Source organism: Garra rufa, chromosome 19 (assembly GCF_049309525.1).
Source record: "Garra rufa chromosome 19, GarRuf1.0, whole genome shotgun sequence".
NCBI lineage: Eukaryota > Metazoa > Chordata > Actinopteri > Cypriniformes > Cyprinidae > Garra > Garra rufa.
In genome coordinates, this window is record NC_133379.1 from 37,775,392 (window position 1) to 37,800,689 (window position 25,298).

General features: G+C 35.9%; 2 protein-coding genes across 2 annotated transcripts in view; both read right to left on the reverse strand.

Moving 5' to 3' along the window:
• loxhd1a (lipoxygenase homology PLAT domains 1a) overlaps positions 1-12,449 on the reverse strand; it is a 55,511-nt gene extending 43,062 nt beyond the window's left edge. The window contains exons 1-7 of the mRNA XM_073824602.1: positions 11,795-12,449; positions 8,045-8,159; positions 4,813-4,893; positions 4,550-4,734; positions 2,269-2,367; positions 734-885; positions 508-631 (exon numbers count right to left, since the gene is read on the reverse strand). Of these exons, the coding sequence (XP_073680703.1) occupies positions 508-631; positions 734-885; positions 2,269-2,367; positions 4,550-4,734; positions 4,813-4,893; positions 8,045-8,159; positions 11,795-12,449 (1,411 nt within the window). The remainder of the gene's footprint in view (positions 1-507; positions 632-733; positions 886-2,268; positions 2,368-4,549; positions 4,735-4,812; positions 4,894-8,044; positions 8,160-11,794) is intronic.
• Positions 12,450-18,105: 5,656 nt separating this feature from the next.
• The window catches only part of st8sia5 (ST8 alpha-N-acetyl-neuraminide alpha-2,8-sialyltransferase 5), a 22,003-nt gene continuing 14,810 nt past the window's right edge, over positions 18,106-25,298 (reverse strand). Inside the window, exons 7-8 of the mRNA XM_073824053.1 lie at positions 25,061-25,094; positions 18,106-23,297 (exon numbers count right to left, since the gene is read on the reverse strand). Coding sequence (XP_073680154.1) covers positions 22,835-23,297; positions 25,061-25,094 — 497 coding nt within the window. The 3' untranslated portion in view covers positions 18,106-22,834. The remainder of the gene's footprint in view (positions 23,298-25,060; positions 25,095-25,298) is intronic.

Sequence of the window (25,298 nt, forward strand, 5' to 3'; positions counted from 1 at the left end):
AAAAAAGTAACTTTTTACTGTGTTTTGCTATTATATAACACCGTTTCTGCTATGACTTTACTCCTGAAACGTTTTTGGACAGGTCTATATTGTCAATAAACTAAATAGGCCTGTTTTTCACTGAAAAGCGCCTATAATAACATTGTAAAATATGGCTATAACATGCTTGGGGAATGTTATATTTAGAAAAACATTTTTGGGGAAATGTAAAACACCTAAATAGAAATTTCTAAAGAAAAAAATCCAAACTTCAGGAGTTTTTCTTTGAGTACGCACCCAAAAACACCTAATTGTTTTTCCTAAAATTCTGGAAATTCACTAATTTTTAGAGAAAACAAAAGAAAAATTGTCATTTTAAATTAGCTAGACATAAAGTTCAAGTTATGTTTATAATGATATATGACAATTGATGCTGACTGCTATAATAGGTCTGAATAGGTTGCACTGGTGCTCCTAAATATTTTTGTGGCAAATGCACACTGTAGAGGTCTGTCTAATGGCTCTTACCCATTGGTTGTGTGGCTCCAGCAAGTACATCTCTTTGTATTTTGCCGTCCCCTTCTGAGATGTCAAACCAGGCATTGACAGGAAACTCATAAACCTCCTTATTCCCCATGTCATCTATTACAACCTATAACACATCAGCATAACACAAACTCAGCATGTTAATCACAAAGGACAGAGACAAAGATATTCTTCTTTTAGTTTTTATATGAAAAGTGTGTTTGTGTACTTTATCGCACGCCCAGCCAGCAGAAGACCCTTTGTTATTGTGTCCGATGGTGATTTTTCGAAGTTGGCCAAGATTTGGCGCTTCGATGGTGAATTTGTCTTCGTTAGCGCGTTCAAAATTGTCCTTTCCATCGCTGGCCAGCTTCCGTTCTCCTGCAAACATCAAACCAAGGCAATGCATAAACATTAAAAACTAAAACACACATAGAAACATGGACTAAACATGGTTTTAGTACTGAAAATTGCAAAAAAAAAAAAATTAAATAAATAAATAATAAAAAATAAAATAAAACAAAATAAGCATTTTTATAAGTGAAATATATGTCTAATAATATTTTTAAATATTAAAAAAAGTGTTTTTTGCAACAAAGTAAAACACAGACGTGTGTTTTATACTGTTGTATCTGTTGTATATGACAAGTATTGTTTTTCACACAAGAAAGAAAGCGACATAAAAATAAATAAATAAAATGTGTATTGTAACTGTAAAAATGCTGTCTAATTAAAAAATAAAATGTTCTAGGCAATCCAAAGTTTAGCTTGATTAATGATACATGTTTCTAAAATGTCATCATGCCAATCTAAAATTAAATAAATAATAAAAAAATAAATAAAATAATAAAATAAAATAAATATGTGTAATAATATTTTTAAATATATGAAAAAGTACACAACATAAAATAACACACAAATAAAACAAAATATGTTTAAATAAAATAAAAAAAATATTTAAAATAAAAGCATGTTTTATAATTGCAAAATATGTCTAATAATATTTTTAAATATTTAAAAAAAGTGTGGGAAAAAAAGTGTCTAATTAAAAATAAATAAATGTAAAAATTTTAAATGTTCTAGGCAATCCAAAGTTTAGCTAGATTAATGATGCATTTTTCAGTCTAAAATTAAATAAAATTAAATAAAATTAAATAAAATAAATAAATAAAAGCATGTTTCATAATTGCAAAATATGTCTAATAATATTTTTAAATATAAAAAAAGTGTTTTTGCAACATAAAATAACAAACACAAAAACACAGACGTGTATGTTTTATACAATTCTATCTGTTGTATATGACAAGAATTGTTTTTCACACAAGAAAGAAAGAAAGCGACATGGGGTTGGAATAACATGAGGATGAGTACATAATGACAGAATTGTAATTTTTGCATATCTAAATGCAAAAAGTTTAATAATGATAAATAATTTGTCTAATTTAAAAATGTTATAGACAATCGAAGTTTGACTGGATGCATGAAAAAAAATAAAAATAAATAAATAAAATAAAAATGTTAAAATAAAAAAGGTTTAACTTAAAGTAGTTAAATTAAATAAGTCATTAGCCAACAAAAAGTTTGAGTAGATTTGTTGCACATTTTTCAGATGGTAAAATAAAACAAAAAATAATTATTTAAAATAAAAGAATGTTTCATAATTGCAAAAATATGTCTAATAATATTTATAATATTATTAGACAATTATTTTTGAAAAGTGTTTTTTGCAACATAAAATAACACAGACTGGTTATTATTACTGACCCGTATCCCCAAACTCTCCGAAAATATTGAGGTAAACATCAGCATCGGTCCCACTGCCTTTAGCATCCATTGTGAAGACACTGGCTATGTACTTGTTTTCTGCAACATATGAAAAGACACACATTAACACATATATAAGATAAAACCTGTTATCATCATTTAATTGCATGCATCATGTATTTTTGGGCATTGACTATCATTAAACCACGAAGCATCAAAAATCATCAGTGAGCTCTTTTTCACAAACAGCTTCTACATCTAGTCTTTCTCCTATCTTTGAGATGTAATGTTATATTGTCAGCAGTAACTGGGATGTTGGGACTGGCGATATTGTGATCCCCATCTGAAACACTACTCTACTACTAAATTTCTCCTAATCCTTTGTATGCAACCTGAGTCTGGTGATGTTTGTATGCATGCATCTTCTATGATCATGATCACATGACCTATGTAACATTATCTATGGTTTCTATTAAGCAAGATGTGAAGTACATTTGTAGGCTATATGTATTAATTTAATTAAATGTTAATTTATTTTTATAATAAAATCTATTTTAAATTCATTTCATGAAAAAAAAAACAAAGTTTAACGTAACAGTATGTTTTATAGCTGTAAGAAATTTCAAAAGAAAAAAAATCAACTAATCAATAATTCTAGCCAATGAAAAGCTTGACTAGATTTGTGGCAATTTTTTTCAGGTGGTTATGAAATAAAATAAAATAATTTGTTGAATATTTAAATAAATTTACAATTAAAGCAAGAAATGTGTCTGAAAAAAGAATTTGAGCCAACAAAACATTTGAGTAAATGTGTTGCACATTTTTCAGGTGGTAAATAAAAATAAATAAAATAAAATATAAAATAATAAAATAATTTGTTTAATTATTTAAATTAATGTTTCACAATTGCAAATTTGTCTAATTAAAAAAATGTTCTAGAAAATCAAAGTTTGGCCTGATTCGTGACAAAAACTACACTTAAATAAAATAATGGTTAAACCTAAAATAGTGTTTTATACTTGCAAGAAATGTGTCTGAAAAAAAGATGTGAGCCAACAAAAAATTTGAGTAGATTTGTTGCACATTTTTCAGGTGGTAAATAAAAAATAATAAAATCCAAAAATATAATATAAAATAAAATAATTTGTTTAAATATTTTAATAAATGTTTCACAATTGTAAATTTGTCTAATTAAAAAAATGTTTTAGAAAATCAAAGTTTGGCCTGATTCGTGACAAAAACTAAACTAAATTAAAATAATGGTTAAACATAAAATTATGTTTTATACTTGCAAGAAATTTGTCCAAAAACAAAATTTGAGCCAACAAAAAGTTTGAGCAGATTTGTTGCACATTTTTCAGGTGGTTAAATAAATAAATAAAACAAAATGCTGTTTGTTTAAATATTTAAATAATTGCTTCACAATTGTAAACGTGTTCTAGAAAATCAAAGTTTGACCTAATATGTGTCGAAAAATAAAATAAATTAACGGTTAAACCTAAAATCATGTTTTATACTTCCAAGAAATTTGTCTAAAAAAAGTTTGACTAGATTTTTTTTTATGTGATTTGTTTAAATATTTAAATGAATGTTTAATATTTGTAAATGTGTCTAATTCGAAAATTATTCTAGGCGATTAAATTTTGACCAGATTCATGGCAAAAAGTACAACAAAATTGCAAGAAATTTGTCTAAAAACATTCTAGCCAACATGAAGTTTGAGTAGATTTATAGCACATTTTTCAGGCGGTCCAAAAAAATATATAAATAAAATAAAATAAAATAATTTATTTACTCTCTTGTTGTGCAAGACCATATGTGACCCTGGACCACAAAACCAGTCATAAGGTTAAATTTTACAAAATTGAGATGTATACATCATATGAAAACTCAATAAATAAGCTTTCTATTGATGTATGGTTTGTTAAGCTAGGACAATATTTGGCCGAGATACATCTATTTGAAAATCTGGAATCTGAGGGTGCAAAAAAATCAAAATACTGAGAAAATCACCTTTAAAGTTGTCCAAATTAAGTTCTTAACAATGCATATTACTAATCAAAAATTACATTTGGATATATTTATAGTAGGAATTTTACAAAAAATCTTCATGGAACATGATCTTTACTTAATTTCCTAATGATTTTTTGGCATAAAAGAAAAATCAATAATTTTGACCCATACAATGTATTTTTGGCTATTGCTACAAATATACCCCAGCGACTTAAGACTGGTTTTGTGGTCCAGGGGCACATATTGTAAATAAAAGTCCACAACATACGTTTTGGGATGTCCATGGGATTCAGGCTACCCAACAGATATCGGACAGTAAGTCCGTCCCCCTCATCTCTGCTCAGCCAATTGTTGCAGGCATAAAAGAATCGGAGGTGTGGCCTGTTCATGTCAGTCACGATGACCCGGTCCAGGAACCAACTGGCACTCATGCCCGTGTTATCATGCTCAATTCTGCATTACAGGAAGTACATCACAAGACATATATGGTTGAAACTTTTAGGACTTGCCTTTTTACAGATATACACGTACCTGATTTTCTTTATAGGCCCGACATTGTGCGTTTTGATCCTGAAGACGTCAGTCTTGTTTTTTTCAAAAGCTGTCCTGCTCCTGAAATGAACAGAAATAAACGTGTGAATCCACTCAAAACTAACAATTTCCTGTGACACTATGCACCGGCATCTGAAACTGTGTGCAGGAGTGTGTGTTTATGAGTCACTGTCAATGACCCACATATCGCTCACGGTTCTTGCGCTGGCCTGCACAAAAGCATCTCTCTAATCAAAATGTGAAATGCATGAATTAAAAATCACCCAGTATGAATTACACATCCACTCACACTGCCAAATGACTCACACACGTACACACAGACTTACCGATGTGGAGAAACCAACACACATCTCACCTGAGATCAGCACGCTGAAAACGCACCAGCAAACTTTGGAAATGATGACATTTAGACAGATTCTGAGATTCTGTTAAATATCATCTGGATTCCAAAATGTTGCATTCTGACTGTGGGACAGAATTCAAGTCCAAAAACATTTCTACTCTATTCTACTGAAACTCTAAGGAGGAGTTACTGAACAAATCTACCTAATAAATAAGTCTTTAGCTGACAGGATGAATCCCATGAAAATTATGCCACAATGCAAAACATCTTAAGCTTAAAAATGGAATTTTAAAAGTTTCATGAGATGCACCCAACTACCCAATTATGCAATATTTCTAAAACTGGTTGTAAAATCATATCTTTGGAGACATACAGTTGAGGTCAAAGGTTTACGTACACTTTGCAGAATCTGTAAAATGTCAATTATTTTAGCAAAATAAGAAGGAACATATAAAATGCATGTTGTTTTTATTTTAGTACTGACCTAAATAAGGTGTTTCACATAAAAGATGTTTACATATAGTCCGAAATAGAAAATAATAGTTGAATCTATAAAAATGACCCTGTTCAAAAGTTTACATACGCTTGATTCTTAATACTGTGTTGTTACCTGAATGATCAACAACTGTGTTTTTTTGTTTAGTGATAGCTGTTCATGAGTCCCTTGTTTGTCCTGAACAGTTAAAATGCCCGCTGTACTTCAGAAAAAATTCTTCAGGTCCCACAAATTCGTGGTTGTTCAGCATTTTTGTGTATATGAACCCTTTCAATGATGCAGAAGGAAACACAATGCATTAAGAGTAGGGGGTGAAAACTTGTTCAAATGTTTACACCCCCAGGCTCTTAATGCATTGTTTTTCCTATTGGAGCATAAGTGAGTGTTCATACCTACTGTAATATTTGCATATGAGTCCCTCAGTTGTCCTCAGTGTGAAAAGATAAATCTCAGAAGTTGTTCATGAGTCCCTTGTTTGTCCTGAACAGTTAGACTGCCCGCTGTTCGTCAGAAGAATCTTTCAGGTCCCACAAATTATTTGGTTTTTCAGCATTTTTGTGTATTTGAACCCTTTCCATTAATGACTGTATGATTTTGAGATCCATCCTTTCACACTGAGGACAACTGAGGGACTCATATGCAACTATTACAGAAGATTCAAACACTCACTGATGCTTCAGAAGAAAACACGATGCATTAAGAGCCAGGGGTGTAAACTTTTAAACAGAATAAAGATGTGTAGATTTTTCTTATTTTGCCTAAATATCATATTTCTTTTACATTTAGTACTGCTCTACAGAAGCTACAACATAAGTTAAATTTACTCTGGATCTTCAAAAGTTTTCACCCCCTGGCTTTTAATGCATGGTTTTTCCTTCTGAAGCATCAGTGAGTGTTTGAATCTTCAGTAATAGTTGCATGAGTCCCTCAGTTGCCCTCAGTGTGAAAAGATGCATCTCAAAATCATACAGTCATTGTTGGAAAGGGTTCAAATACACAAAAATGCTGGAAAACCAAATATTTTGGCAGTTTAACTGTTCAGAATAAACAAGACATCACTAAATCACTAAACCAAAAAAACTTTTATGTATGTAAACCTTTGAGTTGGTTAATTTTTATAAATCCAACTATTAATTTCTCATGTGGACTATATGTAAACATCTTCTATGTGAAATATCTTATTCAGGTCAGTACTACATAAAAATAACATGCATTTTGTATGATACCTCATTTTACACATTTTGCAAGCGTATGACCATAACTGTACAAACTAAACTTCCAAATGATTTTATGCTTTTTTCATCATCACTGTGCAATTTTCTTCTAAATCTTTTTTGAAGCTACATCTGATTTCCATTTCTGGCCTTTTTACTGCATTTGCAATGTTTTATGAGTCATTATGCAACATTAACCATTTGGACATTCACCTGAGCAAGTAAAAACTCTCCCATTAGTACTTAATTCCTGAATCATTTGCTGATCTTCAATCAGCACTGATCAGGATGATTGATCACTGTAGGGAGAATTTCGAGGGTCTCTCTTTGTACTCATAAAAAATCAACACGCATACATGGGGCATCATGTATGTGTGGAGATTTCTATGAGTAGCCTACCTGTTTGGGTTGATCGGATGTGTTAACTTCCCGAAAGACCCCAAACGAAGTGATGTCATATGACTGTACCCTCTCATTGGCCCAATGAGAAAGTCACATGAATCTCTTCACCTTCAGATGAATGTCCATGGTGATGCTGTATAGAGGAGAGCAAATCCTGCGCTTCACCATGGCATTGTGTGTAATGGATGAGCCAAGCGTGATTAAAATTCATGTCATGAATAATTCAGTTCATGAATAATCCTACTAGCCCTATACTAAGAAAACAATATCTGTTTCCCAAAGATGTGATGGTGTGAATGTCATGGTCAAAGCGCACAGGATGTTCTCTTGTACAGCATTGTGCTCAAAAAGCAATGCACGGCCACACACGAGCAGATGAGGTGGCCATGTTAAAGTTATACCTCTTTTCTGTGCTGTAGATTAGAGAAGAATACAGAATTAAATAATTAACATGGTTGATATGCATGTTATTCTGCACTACACTGAACAATTTTCACTGACAGTAGAAATCAGTGGCAAGTAACACACTGAATTAAACATTATATTTTAATGTAAAAAGACGGAAATAATCCTGTCAAACATACTCAAATCTTCAATAATCCACAGTGGATCCACTGGTGAGCAACTGACGTAATGCTATTTTTTTTCCAAATCTGTTCTGATAAAGAACAAGCTCATCTACAGTACATTTTGGAAGGTCTGAGGGTCAGTTATTTTTTATATGCACTGGAAACGCAGTATTGAAGCATAACTTACTTGCTCGCCAGGTGAACTTTGGGAGTGACTCCAAACTCTCCAAACAAGGTGACGAACACATTAGCATCGGTCCCAGCGCCTTTAACATCACCTGTGACGGTCACCACCTCGTACACTGAGAAGAAAGGAGAACATTCTGTAAGCCAATTATACCTGACCCTCCACAAAAGAAAGCATCTTGTTTTCATTTGCATAACATTAGAAGGGCTGTAGTCTCAAATGCGTTGTGCTCAGGTATATCCTGTGTAACCCAACAACCTGCTATTGTAAGCTCACCCACGTTTGTATAAGATGAATTGCTGTAAGCAATATCTCTGTAACTTAGCCACGTTAACAGAGTGAGAGTTCGACATGGCCCTGGTGCTCAATGTGTGACCTCTACCTTTCTCTGAACCGCTGCGAGACCCTTGGACAACCAAATGCATGTCTGAACCTGAGGAGCAGTGTGTCTAAAAGTAACGTTCAAATAGGGTTCATTGGGAACATGTTAAGCTTCTTTTAAACTCAATGAATACTGGCCCCCTGAAATGGGAATCAGAGACTGGACACCATTTGAAAGTAACTAATCAATATGGGTAAGTTTGTTCAAACCAATTCTTGTTAATCTAATAGTTGAATTTATAAAAATGACTCTTAATACTGAGGTGTTACCTGAATGATCCACAGCTGTTGTTCAGAAAAATCCTTCAAGTCCCACAAATTCTTTTAACCTTTTCCAACAATGACTGTATGATTTTAAGATCCATCTATTCACACTGAGGACAACTGAGGGACTCATATGCAACTATTAAAGAAGGTTCAAACGCTCACTGTTGCTCAAGAAAGAACAGTGCTTTAAGAGCCAGGGGGCAAAAACTTTTGGAATTTGAAGATCAGGGTAAATTTAACTTATTTTGTCTTACGGGAAACATGTAACTATCTTCTGTAGCTTCTGAAAGGCAACAAAATATGATATGTGACCCTGGACCACAAAACCAGTCTTAAGTCGCTGGGGTTTATTTGTAGCAATAGCCAAAAATACATTGTATGGGTTAAAATTGTTGATTTTTCTTTTATTCCAAAAATCATTCCATGAAGATTTTTTGTAAAATTCCTACTGTACATATATCAAAATGTCATTTTTGATTAGTAATATGCATTGTTAAGAACTTAATTTGGAAAACTTTTAAGGTGATTTTCTCAATATTTTGATTTTTTTTGCACCCTCAGATTCCAGATTTTCAAATAGATGTATGTCGGCCAAATATTGTTCAATCCTAACAAACCATACATCAATAGAAAGCTTATTTATTGAGCTTCCATATGATGTTTACATCTCAGTTTTGTAAAATTTAACCTTATGACTGGTTTTGTGGTCCAGGGTCACATATTTAGGCAAAATAAGACAAATATACACATCCTCATTCTTTTCAAAAGTTTACACCCCTTGCTTTTAATGCATCGTTTTTCCTTCTGAAGCATTAGTAAGTGTTTGAACCTTCTGTAATAGTTGCATATGAGTCCCTCAGTTGTCCTCGGTGTGAAAGAATTGATCTCAAAATCATACAGTCATTGCTGGAAAGGGTTCAAAAATACAAATAATGCTGAAAAACCAAAGAATTTGTGGGACCTGAAGGATTTTTCTGAAGAACAGCGGACAGTTTAACTGTTCAGAACAAACAAGGGATTCATGAACAGCTATCACTAAACAAAAAGAAAATTCAGGTAACAACCCAGTATTAAGAACCAAACTATTGATTTATCTTGTGGACTATATGTACATGTCTTTTAAATGAAATATCTTATTCAGGTAAGTACTAAATAAAAAACAACATGCATTTTGAGGATCCCTCTTGTTTTGGTAAGATAATGAACATTTTGCAGATTCTGCAAGGTGTTTGTAAACTTTTGACTTCAACTGTACATGTATACATATTGCAATTGGATCATAATGATCATAAACCAGTTTTGTAGTTTTTTTTTTTTTTTTTTTTTATCATCTTTTGATTCGGCCAGGGTAAGGTACCCCTGGATCAGTGCTAAGCGATAACCTCAACCCCGACGTGCTACGGCCGACTGACCCTGACAGCATGACGTCCATTGTGCTGAATGAGGTTTTGATGGTTCCATGAAAAGGCCGATTAGAGTATAATGTTTCAGGCCATAGAGAGGTGCCCGTCTGATTCAAATCCACTATTGGCCCGTTGCCTACCGCCGTTCTCTCATGCTACCCTGCTGCCAGGACACCGTAATAATCAGTCAATCCAGACACGCCTCTGCTGTGCCAATCAGAGACCTCTAGAGCCTCCTGCCAATACGAAATCCGGAAGGTTCTCTGACTGGACGTTAACGGAATGACCAGAATTCTACTGCAAATCAGATACTAACACTCTGATACATAAAATTCTGATTAGAATTATTGTAGGCAGAACAACAAGAACATTTTTAACCTTCAAAAAAGTTTCAAAAGGTTGGATTCACAGCGATGCCTAGAAGAACCATTTTTGGTTCCTCAAACCTTTTGAAAAACCTTTCAGTTCACCATTTTTTTTTGAATGTGAAGAACATTTTAAACATCTAATCTTTATGGAACCCATAAAGAACCTTTATTTTGAGAGTGTACAGCAACCTCGTCTGTTTCTGCTTTCGGTGCTCAACCTCCAACGTTCAAGTAATCAATTAAGAGATGTTCCAGGGTTAAAAGAAATCCAACCTGTGAGAAACCGAGAGGAGGGGGTGCCTGACTGAGAGTGAAAGCAGAGAAAGAGACAGATAGACGCAGTGTGAGAGAGAGAGAAAGACAGTTCTATTCCCACAAGACAGACAGTTTGACAGTAGGTCGAGTGCTGTGGCTCTACACTTAACCAAGTCTCCGAATGCGATCTGTTAATTTAAAAGAACAGTTCATCAACAAATAACAATTCTGAAACTTGTTCACAAAAATAAAGGTGCTTCTTCACAGCGATGCCATAGAAGAACCATTTTTGGTTCCACAAAGAACCGTTCAGTCAAAGAACCATCTCTTTCTTACCTTTTTAGAATCTGAAGAACCTTCTTTCACCACAAATAACCTTTTGTGAAACAGAAAGGTTCTTCAGAAGTTACAGGTTATTTGTGAAACCATTAGACAAAAAGGGTTCTTCTATGACATTGTGAAGCACCTTTATTTTTAAGAGTGCACTCTTATGTTGTTCCAAAACCTGCATTGCTCTTCAAAAAAAACTTCCAAAGGGGGTTTTTTCGCAGGAATGGCCAAAGAACCGTCCTGTGAACCTTTTTCTTTCTTTGTGAGAAGAACATTTTCATAATCTAAAAAGACGACTTTTTTCAGAACTTTAAGGGCATTCGAAAGGTTCTATAGATATTAAAAGTTCTTCAAAGAACCATCAATGCTGATATGGAACAACAGAAAGAGATATTTTGGAGGATAATTAACATTAACTATGGCAGTCAAGCCATAAAAAGAAATTCTTATTCATTTATAAGTTCTAAAATTTCAATATTGACTACTTTTAAGGTGTTTTTATTATTTTTAGTCCTTCATGAAGCGCAAAAGTCACAATTACCGCATTTTGCATAAAACCATGTTTGAAGGAACATGAAGGGTGAGAAAATGATGACAGAATTTTCATTTTATGAGCAAACTATCCCTTCAAAATAAATAAATGCATTAAATTCTGACTAAATGTTTTGGTGAAAGCCTCAGCTGATCTAGTTATCTCTTTATTTCAATGAAAAGGCTGAAAAGGGGAATCCTTTTCCAGAGTTTACCTTTCTTTTTGTTGAATTCATCTTCTTGATCATCCGATTCCTCCGTGTGATAGTTCATCAGCTCGTCCTGGTAGACCTGGGCATAATCCACCTGCTTGACCTTTGACTTCTTCCCTTTCTTCGCTTTCTTTTCGTCGTCGCTGTCGGAACCCTTCTTTTTCTTTTTATCCTTTTTCTTCTTCTTCTTATCGCCCTCTTCGTCTTCCTCCTCCTGCACGGCGTCCTCGTCCTCCTCTTCCTCGGCCGACTTCTTCTTTTTCTTTCCGTCTTTGCTCTTTTTCTCCTTGGCCCCCATGTCTTCTTGTCCTTCTTTGCTTTCGGATGGTTTACTCTTCTTTTTCTTCTCTTTCCTTACCTCCCGTTCCTCGTTTGAGGTCCGTTTCTCTTTGCTGATGGGCTCATTGTTGTTCTGCTCATCCGTCCCATTGTCATTCTCTGTCACCTCAACATCTTTCTTCTTTTTCTTTTTCTCTTTCACGGATTCACTCTTTTTCCTCTTCTCTGTAGGTGTCTCAGCGCTTTCTGTCTTCTCGTCGGAGCTCTTCTGTCTTGTCTTTGCGTCCCTCTTGCTCTTTCCTTTCGCCGCTGGCTCCTTCTCCTCTCCTTCGTCATCCCTTTCTTCGGTTTCTGTTGGTTTTTTCTCTTTTGCGGGCATCTTTTATTCATCTGGAGTGTGGCGGGGTGAGGGTGAGTGTTTCCTCGCCGTCTGCGGTGTAAGGTGTCGCCGTCTGACCCGCGCTGGCCGATGGGCCCCTGCGTGCAGCTGGAGCGGGGCCTCAGCTCGGAGCCGGAGGCTCTCTCGCGCAGGTCCCGCGGTGCGGCGGGGAGCTCATGAATAATTACTGTGCTCGGTGTGGTCACATGATCTGTGAGAGAAAGCAAATGAAAACGGAGAGGACAGTGAGAGAGAGGGGGCTGGGCCTCACAGCGTTTATTATTCATAGTCTGGGGATCGCTTTACTAAAGCACATATAAAGCAAACTTATATACGCCATATGTTTATAAAAATACATAAACACAATGTCAAGGGAAATATATGCTCATTTGTGTACATTGACTCTCCAGTTCAAAGGCAAATCAAAAGAAAAAGGACAGTTAGAAAAAGCTAGAAGTCCATAGTCCATAACAAAGAAAGAAAGAGACAGACAGACAGAGAGAGAGAGAAAGAAGATACACCAGCAGAGAGGGAGTCTTACAGAACAGATAATTAAAGACGCTTCACTAACACTTGTAAATAATTAACAGTGATTTCATTAACACAAATGAATAAGTTAGTGCATCTGGATTAACGTGGTCAAACTATTTAACATGCTTTACCCAACCTAGGCAATAAAGAAGATCAGGCTCCTAATTTAGGCAAATTGCCGTCTGGCTGAAAAGGCAAGTGGAAGAAGTCGCTCTAAAACACTTGTGTGCGAAAATAAACACAAAGAACAGCTCATTCGGAAATGTTTACATTTTCTAGACTGTTTAAAACTTACTTTTGCAGTGTTAAAGGGTTGTACGTGGTTGCCAGGGAAGGGCTAATGTGTTTTGGATAGTTGCTAAGGCTTTTGAGTAGTTTTCAAGTCATAGTCCTCCCTTGAACATCCTCAACCATATACACTATATTGCCAAAAGTATTGGGACACCCCCTTCTAAAGAACAGGTTGGACTATTTTAATCATTTCCATGAGTACAAATCTTAATGTTTAATGATATTCTAGGGTATTATGTGCTTCTAATTTTAGAGCAACAAAACCTTTATTCTAACATGACAATGCCTCTGTGAATAAGGCAAGGTTAAAAAGAAATGATTGATTTAGTCCGCGTGGAGGAACCTGGCAGGTCTGCATAAAGTCCTAATCCTAGCTGAACACTTCTGGTGTGACTTTAAATGCAGACCTTCAGCCAAAAACTCATCACCAAACACCAATGACTTGTGCATACACTATATGGACAAGTATTGGGACACCCCCTTCTTTAAAACAGAAATAGGCACTTGTAAAACTGTGGCAACAAAGATGGAAACATAATTTCTGAAATTAGGAATTTTGGAAGTGTCTAAAATGACTGTAGCCATCTATACAAATCATTGGTGATGAATTTTTGGCTCAAGTTCTGCATTTAAAGTCACACCAGAGGTGTTCAGCTGGGATTAGGACTTTGCTTTCTGGAGATCAGTCATGTTCTTCCACACTGACTGAATCCATCATTTCTTTTTGAACCTTGCCTTATATACACAGAGGCATTGTTAAGATAGAATAGAAAGGGTCCTGTCCAAACTGTTCCTATAAAATTAGAAGCACACAGTTCCCTAGAATATCATTATATGCTTAAACATTAAGCATATTCACACACTCATGGAAATTACTAAAGTAGTCAAACCTGTTTAGTAGAAGAGGGTGTCCCAATACTTTTGGCAATATAGTGTACATATACAGTCAAGCCCGAAATTATTCATACCCCTGGCAAATTCTAACTTGAAGTTACTTTTATTCAACCAGCAAGTTTTTTTTGACCGGAAATGACACAGGCTTCTCCCAAAAGATAATAAGATGATGTACAAGAGACATCATTGTGGAAAAAAATATTTCTCAGCTTGACATTTGAACAAAAAGTGGCATGTACAAAATTATTCATACCCTTTGCAAACTGTCACAGTCTATGGGAAACAAAAAGTTCTATACCATTCCAAATAGTCCAAGCTGTTCTAATGCATCCTAATTGCCCTGATTCATTGGGAACAGCTGTTTTAATCAACTCAACAGGTGAAAAACAGAAGCTCTCTGTTGTTGGTTTGTGGACAGTCATGACTAAGACAAAGGAGCTCACTGAGGACCTGCGGCTGCGCATTGTGGCTGCTCACAAGTCCGGAAAGTGCTATAAGACCATATCTAAATGTTTTGAAGTTCCAGTGGCTACAGTGCAGAGTATTATTAAAAAATACAACACGTTCAGCACTGTGAAAAATCTCAGAGGACGTGGTCGGAAGCCAAAAGTGACACCTGTGCTGGACAGGAGGATAGTGAGAGAGGGAAAAAAGAATCCAAGGATCACCACCAAGGCCATCCTGATGAATCTGGGCTCTGCTGGTGGCAACATCTCAAGGCAGACAGTCCAACAGACACTGCACACCGCTGGGCTCCACGGACGCAGTCCAAGGAGGACATTACTTCTCAAGATAAGGCACACAAAAGCCCGCTTGGCCTTTGCAAATGCTCATCTGGACAAAGAAGAAGACTTCTGGTCTTCTGTTTTATGGTCAGATGAAACAAAAATTGAATTGTTTGGCCACAATAATGTAGCCTTCATTTGGCGTAAAAAAGGATAAGCTTTCAACCCTAAGAACACCATCCCCACTGTCAAACATTGTGGTGGGAACCTAATGTTTTGGGGGTGTCGGTGGACCAGGGAACCTAATCACAGTAAACGGCACCATGAAAAAGGAGCAATACATCAAAATTCTCAACAAAAACATCAGGCAGTCAGCAGAGAAACTTGGGCACCAGTGGACATTTCAGCACGACAACGACCCAAAACACACAGCAAAAGTGGTGAAGAAATGGTTAGCAGACAAAAACATTAACGTTTTGCAGTGGCCCAGCCAGAGTCCTGACTTAAATCCAACTGAGAATCTGTGGAGGAGCTAAAGATCAGGGTGATGCAAGGAAACCCTCCAACCTGAAAGAGTTGGAGCTCATCGCTAAAGATGAATGGGCAAAAATACCAGTGGAGACATGCAAAAAGCTGGTCAGCAATTTTTGATTGATGTAATAGCCAATTAAGGCTTTTCTATCGATTTTTGAGAAGGGTATGAATAATTTTGGACATGCCACTTTTTCTTCAAATGTAAATAAAAGATGAGAAATATTTTTTTTCCACAATGATGCCTCTTGTGCATCGTCTTATTATCTTTTGGGATTATCATTTCCGGTCTTGTTGGTTGAACAAAAGTAACTTTAAATCAGAATTTGCCAGGGGTACGAATAATTTCGGGCTTGACTGTATACATATAATTTATTTTTTTGCTATGTGATTATTTTCTCAAAGATCAGACTTGCTTTTCTTTGCAAAGAAAATTTGCAACAATACCTGGAAAGATTAATACAGATTGAATAGAACTCAAAGACACCCACAAATTCATAAACATTTCTGCTGGGAAATTATGCATACATTGCAAAACATACAGAAATTTTATGCACAGACACACACACAGACTTACCGCTGAAAACTAATGCTAATGCAAATTTTTGTGCGAGTATATTTTGCTAACCTAGATGTGTATATTGTTGCGTCTTTGTTTATTCTTAAGTGTGTGCGTGTGTGTGTGTGTGCGTGCGTGCGTGTGAATAACAATTTGAACCCATAAGAAATTCTCTTGAGACGACATGCCAATTCTAACTCCTGCCATTAGCTATATTACGAACACCTGATACAGCTATCATCTGATAAACACAAGATCACACACACAAGCTCATTTACACACACATATCTCTGGCATACACACCTTTTTATCTCTGCCTCCCTCCCTCAGACGCAAACAAATTACCTCAGCAAAGATGGCATGTGTTTGTTTCAGGATTTGCTATGTTTGTAGGTAGGAAATTTCCAGTAGCACAACAAACCATCATCCCTATTCATATGAAAGAAAATAACTGGCCATTTGTTTATTTTAGTTTGCACATGAAGAGACATCTTGTGGACACATACTGCAATCTGACTATCACTAACATGACCAGCAGGCGGCGATATGGCAGAGTGCTTTCATAACACACAGTAGGACGTACAGAACAAACACCATATGTTAAATAATTCACACTTCACTAAACAGTCTGTTGTGGAGACAACAAATGGGTCAGCTGACCAGCTAATACACTTACATCTGACCCTCCTGTTTGTTTGTGTCCAGTACGATTTGTAATCCGGATCAAATGATTCATTGAAGTGAACCGACTCACATGAACGATTCGTTCTCTGATTCACATTTTCTGAGGGCAAATAATTAATTTTAATTTTTAGGTTAACTAAGCTTGCTAAGATTCATTACAAAGAAACTATTTGGAGATGTTGTTATGGTTAACAAATTATGTATTTAGAATAAATCCATTGTCCACTGTAAAAAAAAATCGAAGTAGTACTAAATAAAACAAAGACATGACAACAGAATTACAGAGCCTTGCAAAAGTATTCATACCCCTTCGTTTTTTTTTTCACATTTTGTTTTGTTGCAGCATTATGTTAAACTGCTTTAAATTAGTTTTTCCCCACATCAATTTACACTCCACACACCATAATAATGACAAAGCAAAAACCAGATTTGCTCATTTTACAAATTTATTAAAAATAAAACACTGAAATAATTACATTGCATAAATATTCATACCCTTAACTTGTTACATAGTTGAAGCACCTTTACAGCCTCAAGTGTTTTGGGGTATGATGTGACAAGCTTTGCACATCTTGGCAATTATCTGCCATTTTGCCTCACCTTTTCACCTCTCAAGCTCTGTCAGCTTGGATGGGGGCTGGCAGATGTTTTCTAGAGTCCTAGTTGTTCCAATCGTCTTCCATTATGGATAATGCTTCTGTGAACCTTCAATGCAGCTGATTTTTTGTCTGAACTCTTCCCTAGATCATTGCTTTAACACAAGTCTGTCACTGAGCTCTACAGGCAGTTATCTTGACCTCAGGATCTTGGTTTTTGCGCTGATATGCATTTTCAGCTGTTAGACCTTTTCTGAGAGGTGTGTGCCTTTCTAAATCATACTCATTGCCACAGTTTAACTCCACTCGAAGTGTAGTAACATCTAGAAGCAATATGAATGCTCCTGAGCTAAATTTCGAGTGTCCCAGAAAAGGGAATACTTATGCAACGGGATCTTTTCAGTTTTTCATTTTTAATAAATTTGCACAAATGTTAAAAACCAATTTTTTGCTTTGCCATTATGGAGTAGGGAGTGTAGATTGATGTGGGGAAAAAAGTAATTTGAAGTAGTTTAACATAAGGCAGCAACATAAAATGTGACTAAAAATGAAGGGGTATGAATAATTTCGCAGGCACAGTATATGGAAGCTTATACAAAGTTCTCCCAATTAAGTTGCAGAAATGATATCTACAAATTTAGTTTGTGTGTCTGGATCCAAGAACTCCAGAGAAATCAAACTATGCCTGATTAACACTGATTAACCAATTATTTACCATTGGCTCTGCATCTGACACCAACCCTGGACATCTGTGAGAGAAAGACAGAAAGAGAGAACGCTTCTGTGTTTGTGACACTAAAAATAATATAAAACACCACAGAATTCACTTTAAAGAAGCACTAAGCTTAGAAGCAGATCTGTGTGCTTTATTAGTTTGACAAACAACTGTACATTTGTGTAAACAAAACAAAGACAGGACAAAAAATAAATAAAACAGTGCATGGAAAATAAGAATATTAAATTAATAAATATTCATTTTATGCCAGTTGTGCAACTTAAGAAATAAATGGCGATAGATAGATAGATAGATAGATTTCTTGGTACAGTGATAATGTCACATCGTAATTACAATATCATATACAAGCAACCTGAAAACAAAGTATATAAACTTCAGTGTTATAAACATGATCAGTCGCTTTTAAAGACACTAAAACCTCAATCACAGATTGTGTGTGAGAGAAAGACATGAACTGTGTTGGATTTGATTACACAAAGGTTTCCTTCCCCCGTATTATCATACATAACTTTAGAAACCTGTGCATTAATCACCATTAATTTACCATTATACATAAACGTTTCAACTGGAATGTCAAATTCAGACTACTTTTATGCTCTTAATGAATGACCCTGTTGAAAAAAACAACTAAAACCAGTCTAGGCTGGTTGGCTGGTCTTAGCTGGTTTTTAGCTGGAAAAGTGTCAAAAAACCCTCTAAAACCAGCCTGCTGAACAGCTATGATCAGCTAAAACCAGGCTGTTTTTTTCATCAGAGGATAAACTTTCTCTCAAACCATGTTTGGACTGGCATTATCTGTCTTAACCATGCGCAACACAATCATAGCCAGTGATATATATTTTAATGTTAAACATACAAACGATAGGACTGAGGATTTTGGATCAATCAGATTCCACTGTGGGAAATAGAAATTCACATTCACTGCTTTAGAGTGCATTAGTGCGTGCCCACTTTTTTAGTGGCGTTAGTTTTGGAATTATTATTCCCATTCATTTTTTAAAGAGCAGGTCATATTGGTTTTCGGAAAATATATTTTTTGCCTTAACGAGTCATATTTTCAAATCTTTTGCCTGCCCGCGAAATACGAAGTCGGACCTGCCCACAAACATTTCCGTTAGTCATTGTGTTTACATCATGTTGAGAAGATGCAGTGAAAGCAAGTTTGTTTTGTTTTCTTTGCCGAAAGATGATGGCTGTGTCTAAATTCAGGGTCTGCGTCCTTCGGAGGACTCATTTGAAGGATGCTACTTCACAGCGCCGCGACGAAGGCTGTCCAAATTCGTAGGATCCTTCAAATGCGGCCAACAAATACGTCCTCCTTTTCCCCGAATTGGAAGGATGGGTCTGGTGGATCCTTTCCCGTCCCACCTATCCCATAATTCCTTTCGGCATTTTCAGAATTTTCAAATAATGGTGGACGAAGCGAGCGGTAGCGGAGCGGGAGAGGAATATGCTTTTCGATGTAAGTTTTTAAAAAACTGGCGTTTGAAAAAATATTTATTTACAGCGGTTAGGCCTTTGGTTTTAGCGTTAAGCATATTTTTTTTTACATTTGTACGTTTATATGTTAAAAAAAAACATCACTTTCGTAAACTAGCTTCTTTCTTACTGCCTGTGTGAATATCCCCTTACACACAGCTAATTTCTTGTTAGTGATTGAAGAAGTTTTTAACGCTTTTAGGGATGAAAGAGCAGACCGAACAGTTTATAAAGTTTATGTCACGTTTGCATAAGCGACAGGATATGAGCAACGGGTAAAGGCGCGGTCACACTGCACTTTTTCGTTCCATTGACTTCCATTCATACGCATGCGAATGTGTTAGACCGGAAACGCAAGCCCATGCGAAATATTTTCGCATTTCGCTGCGTTTGAAAGTTCAAACTTGTTGAACTTTGACCAACGAATTCGCATCACATGACTCTGTGCGACCAACAGGAGATCGATAAGTCACAGCATGACCTCTAGCTGAATGAAAAGAACCTTAAATTTAAACATTTAAAACTGCAGGACTGCGGTAAAGTGTAGTAGATTGTATGTTTTTACATTTAAATGTATTATTAGTGTCATTTGCTGAATTTCACTTTTAAAAAAGAAGCTGCAGAGCATGACGTCATATCACGACCGTTGCAGCAGCATCCGAAGGAATTTCGCATGCTCAAAGTCTAGTGTGACCGGGGCTTAAGGGAGGGAACTGAAAGAAGGGTAGGCTGTCCAAATTCACAGACACCTACTTCCGGGTTTTGTGGTCGTCGGAGGACCCCTCCTCCTTCAACCAGGTAGGAAGGATCCTGAGGAGGATGCAGACCCTGAATTTGGACAGAGCCGATGATGTGACGAATCAGTGGTTAAAATTCATTTTTTTCCATGATACCACAACAATTGTTGTGTGCTTGTCTTTTTATCACTTTTTATCTTGTTTGGCTTCTAAACTTCTTTATTTGGATCTTGGAACCACAACCTGTAAGTACAATTAACAAGTTCTGTGTACAATTTCAAATCAGTGCTCCAAATGTCTAGTTTTTTGGCTCAGTGCTGAAAGCTGTGCTAATCATACCAGTGTGATCTTTTGCTTTAGTAACCGGCCTATATTGATCAGAACTCTGTTTTTTTAGAAGGTAGGCCATAAAGTTGAGTCGCAAGTCTTTGATTATGTCAAGTCAAGTCACAAGTCATCAAATTTGGGACTTGAGTCAAGTTTTTTTGTGCTAATGTGTGATGTATACCTAGTGAAGCTTTGGTTTCCAGGTAAACTACGATATTACTGTCTTACTGAAATAGCTCTGATAATTCAGACCCCACTATTTCCTAAGAATGTGTCAATGAATATAGACTGTCGTTGTTCTAATTATTTTGTTTAATAATGTAACTTTTTGGATTACAAACTGTGTTGTTTCATCTGTTAGTCACGTTAGCACTCGGCTAACGTATCCAACAATATTTTTTGTAATGTGTTCACAGTTAAAGGAGTAGTTCACTTTCAGAACAAAAATTAACAAATAAAGTACTCACCCCCTTGTCATCCAATATGTGTCTTTCTTTCTTCAGTCGTAAGGTAATGGTGTGTTTTGAGACAAACATTTCAGGATTTCTCTCCATATAGTGGACTTCTATGGTGTCCCTGAGTTTGAACTTCCAAAATGCAGTTTAAATGCAGCTTCAAAGGGCTCTAAATGACCCCAGCAGAGGAAGAAGGCTTGTCTTATCAAGTGAAACAATCAGTTATTTTCTAAAAACATTTACAACTCATATACTTTTCAAACTCTAACGCTCGTCTTACTGAGCTAGACAAGACGAGCATTTAAGGTCAAAAAGTATATAAATTTTTAAAAAAAATTGAAAAAAAACAATCGTTTTGCTAGATAAAACCCTTCTTTTCTCGGCTGTGATCGTTTAGAGCCCTTTGAAGCTGCATTTTAGAAGTTCAAACTCAGGGGCACTATAGAAGTCCATTATATGGAGAGATAATTTCCTTGTGACTGAAGAAAGAAAGACAGGAAAGTGAACTACTCCTTTAACTAGCTGAACTTTGCTTGCATAAGTGTTAAACAAAACGTTTTTAAGTCATTATTTTAAGAACGGACTGGAGCACTATATACGGTGTTATGTAAAGGTGCTCAGGGTTGCCAGGGTTTCACAACAAAACCCACCCAACTGCTACTCAAAACTAGCCCAATCACGTTCCTATGTGTCAGATACATGCTTTTTGCAGGGTTCCCCTGGTAAATTGTAATTTCAGGGGCTAAATATGATGTTATTGAGGTTGCTTCCACCCACAGACATCAAAAACAACAGCAGACTTGGCAACACACATGGTAGCTGGCTAACTTGCTCAAGTACTCCTCTCTGTGCCAATCACAACAGGCTTGGCCAGCTGACCAATCAGAGCAGAGTAGGCTTATGGAATTTTATGGACAAATGACTCTATGAATAAGAAAATTACAATGTTTTCTGACCTTAGATGCATTTAAACCAGTTGTAGGCTTTTCAATATTAGGACACTTTAAAAAAAACATATGACCTGCTCTTTAAAAAAATGTTCATGCAGGTAGCCAGATTGAGGACATGTAACTGGAACTGGAACAAGCACAATTGACAGTGGAAGGCAACAAGCCTTATACTGTAAGTTGATGAGTTGATTTATTCACATTTTAATGTCTCTGTCTCTGTTTTTGATGAGTGCCGAGGCTTTTTAGGTCAGGTAGAATCTGCGATCCTTGACCCAGTTCATTTTCAGGCTTCCATGGCTGTGTTTTCCACCAACTGGCAACCAGAAATGCTATTGGATAAACATGCAGCGGGTGAAGTCAAACAGATCAAAACAAAAACAGACATTCTGACATGGAACGCACATTTCAAAAATGTGTTTTTCAGAGAAACACATATTTCCGAAATATCTCCAAACATATTATGGTATTTATATGCGTTAGTTGGCTTTAACCAAAACATTTACCATCGATTAATAACCTCGGAGCTCACAACAGGTCTGTCTCTATCAGTTATCATTAAAAATCAATGTTCCTATAGAGTTTTTACTTCCAGAACGCATCTGTTGCGTTCTATTGCTTTGCGCCTGGTTTGGCGCCTCCTCACAAAGTTTAAATCGTGATATCTGCTCTGACACACAAATACGACACCATTACGGAAAATCACCAAACAGGAAACACGTACCATTTTGCCAATGTCCCGACACGATATTGTAAAAACACGTAGTAATAAAACACCTGGCCTTTAAGGCAGCTTTTCGCACGCACGTTCGTAAGTCTGAGTTCCGTGGCGCCAGTGAGTGGGAGGAGCTCTACAAAACGGACCAATTGTATTGCAGAGACGCATGGCTGTTTCACCTGCAGGGCCCCGTGTGCACGTGCACGATGCCGCGAGCGTGCATGTGCATGAAGTTGAAGATCTCGTACGGCATGGCGTGGAAACCAGGGCGGGGCTTGACGTTGTCATAGTAATGGTGTGTTATGAAGATGCCAGAGGGGTTCATGGGAAACGCCCAGAAGCCGTAGAGATGCACTTCTTCACATAGCTCCATGGCCGCGGTGACCAGCATCAGGCCGCTGCTGAGGCGTTTAGCACGGACGCCCTGCACGGCCCAGAAGCGCTGCACGTTCAGCAGGTACTGCGGGTGGAAGAAGAAGACGCCGCGGGCCGACTCGAAGTCGTCCAGCATGTACTTGACCCGAAACGACACGTCTGTGTTCCTCGTGTTGTAGAACGCCGGCAAAACTACCGAGGAGTTCTCGTAATTCTTCAGAACGTCGTAAAATGGCTTTCTCCACTTCTCCAACTTTTGAAACCTTTTACAAATAGAGAGAGAAACTTTGTGTTTTAATGATTGTGTTACAGGAATGCACTCATAGGTATATTTATTATTATTATTATTATTATTATTATTATGTAATTATTATTATTATTATCATTATTATTATTACTACAGGTCCATCTAATAAATGTGTTTCCTATAAATATATAAATATATATAAATGCTATACTATTATTACATGTTTTTATTATTATACTTTACTATTACTATTTATATTATACTTTACTATTATACTGCAAAAATACCTACGAATGCTATTATTATATGTTGTTATTATTATTATTTAATGTAATAATTGATATATTAATATTTTATTATTTTTATATTATATTTATTATTATATTAATAAGTAATGCATTATTTTTTTAATTTGTTTAAAATAAAAATATATATTATAGTTATTTATATATATTATATTAGAATAATGTATTTCTACTAAATAGGAAATAATATAAATACAATTTAATATTTAATATAAAAATATTTTTAAAGTAATTATATAAATATATAATTTATATATATATATATATATATATATAAATTAATGCATTACCTATGAATCCTATTATTATGATTATTATTATTATACTTATGCAAAAATGCAGATGAATGCTATTATTATTACTACATGTTGTTGTTGTTGTTGTTAATATTATTATTATTGTAATTAATAATAATACAATTTAATATATTAATTAATATTTTAATATTTATTTCATTACTATTATTACTAATCATTTTTATTATATTCACATAAAATTAATAAGTTCATTTTTATTTAGCTTTAATTAAATAAAACCTTTTAGAATATTAGAATATAATACAGGATTACATGATACAGGTTTTATTAGAATTATTCAGAAATCTACTTCTATTATAAATAATGTATTTCTACTAAAAAAATACAAAAAATATTTTAAAAATTAATAATTTTTTTCTTAAACCTAAAGATGCTTTATTTTAATAATATAATATAATATAATATTGTAACAAATGTCCACTGAGACGGCGAGATGTGATGAACCCAAGTGCAGTTTATTTACAGTGACGATAATCCATAATCCAAACAAACAATCCAAACGTGAAATCCAAACAACAAACGTAATCCGAACAATGACGAGACTAGACTTGACTTGACTTGGCATGAAACAGACTTGACTTGATAACTTGACAAAAGGCTTGACTTGGCATGAACAGACTTGACTTGACTTGACTTGATACAGACTTGACATAAACTTGACTTGAAACAGACTTGATCAACACTCACCAAACAGCAGAATTACACTTCAATACTTCAATACGCGACAGGGAACCATTCAAACACAAGGGCTATTTATACTAGACAATACAGGTCACATGACACAAACAACCAATGAGAATCAAGGAACAAGACCATAGCAACCAATCAGGACAAGACACATGGAACAAAGGGACCAATGGCAGGAATACATGAGGGAAGGGAAGCAAGACACAACAGCATGAAAATGATTACATAATAAAAGACATGAAAACATGAACATGAAACAAAACCCCAAAACAAAACCAAAAACACCCGTTACATTTCCCCCCCTCTAAGGGCGGCTCCCGACGCCCAAAACAAAACCCTAAACTAAAAAGTCCAGGAGGGTGGTAGAGCAGGGGTGAAATAGGGGGCGGGATGGAGGGCCAGGTCCATGTAGGGGAACAGATTCAGAATCATGGCATGGAGCAAGAAACAATGGGCAAGACCAAGGGTACAGTGGTGGACCTGGGCAGTGGAGTAATGGAGGACCTAGACAATGAAGCAGTGGCAGACAGTGGGAAACTGGAGGACCTGGGCCGTGGAGCAGTGGCAGACTGTGGAACAATGGAGGGCCTGGGGCATGGAGTTGTGGCAGACAGTGGAAACTTGGAGGATCTGGGCCGTGAAGCAGTGTCAGACAATGAAACAGTGGAGGGCCTGGACCGTGGAGTGATGGCAGACAGTGAAGCTCTG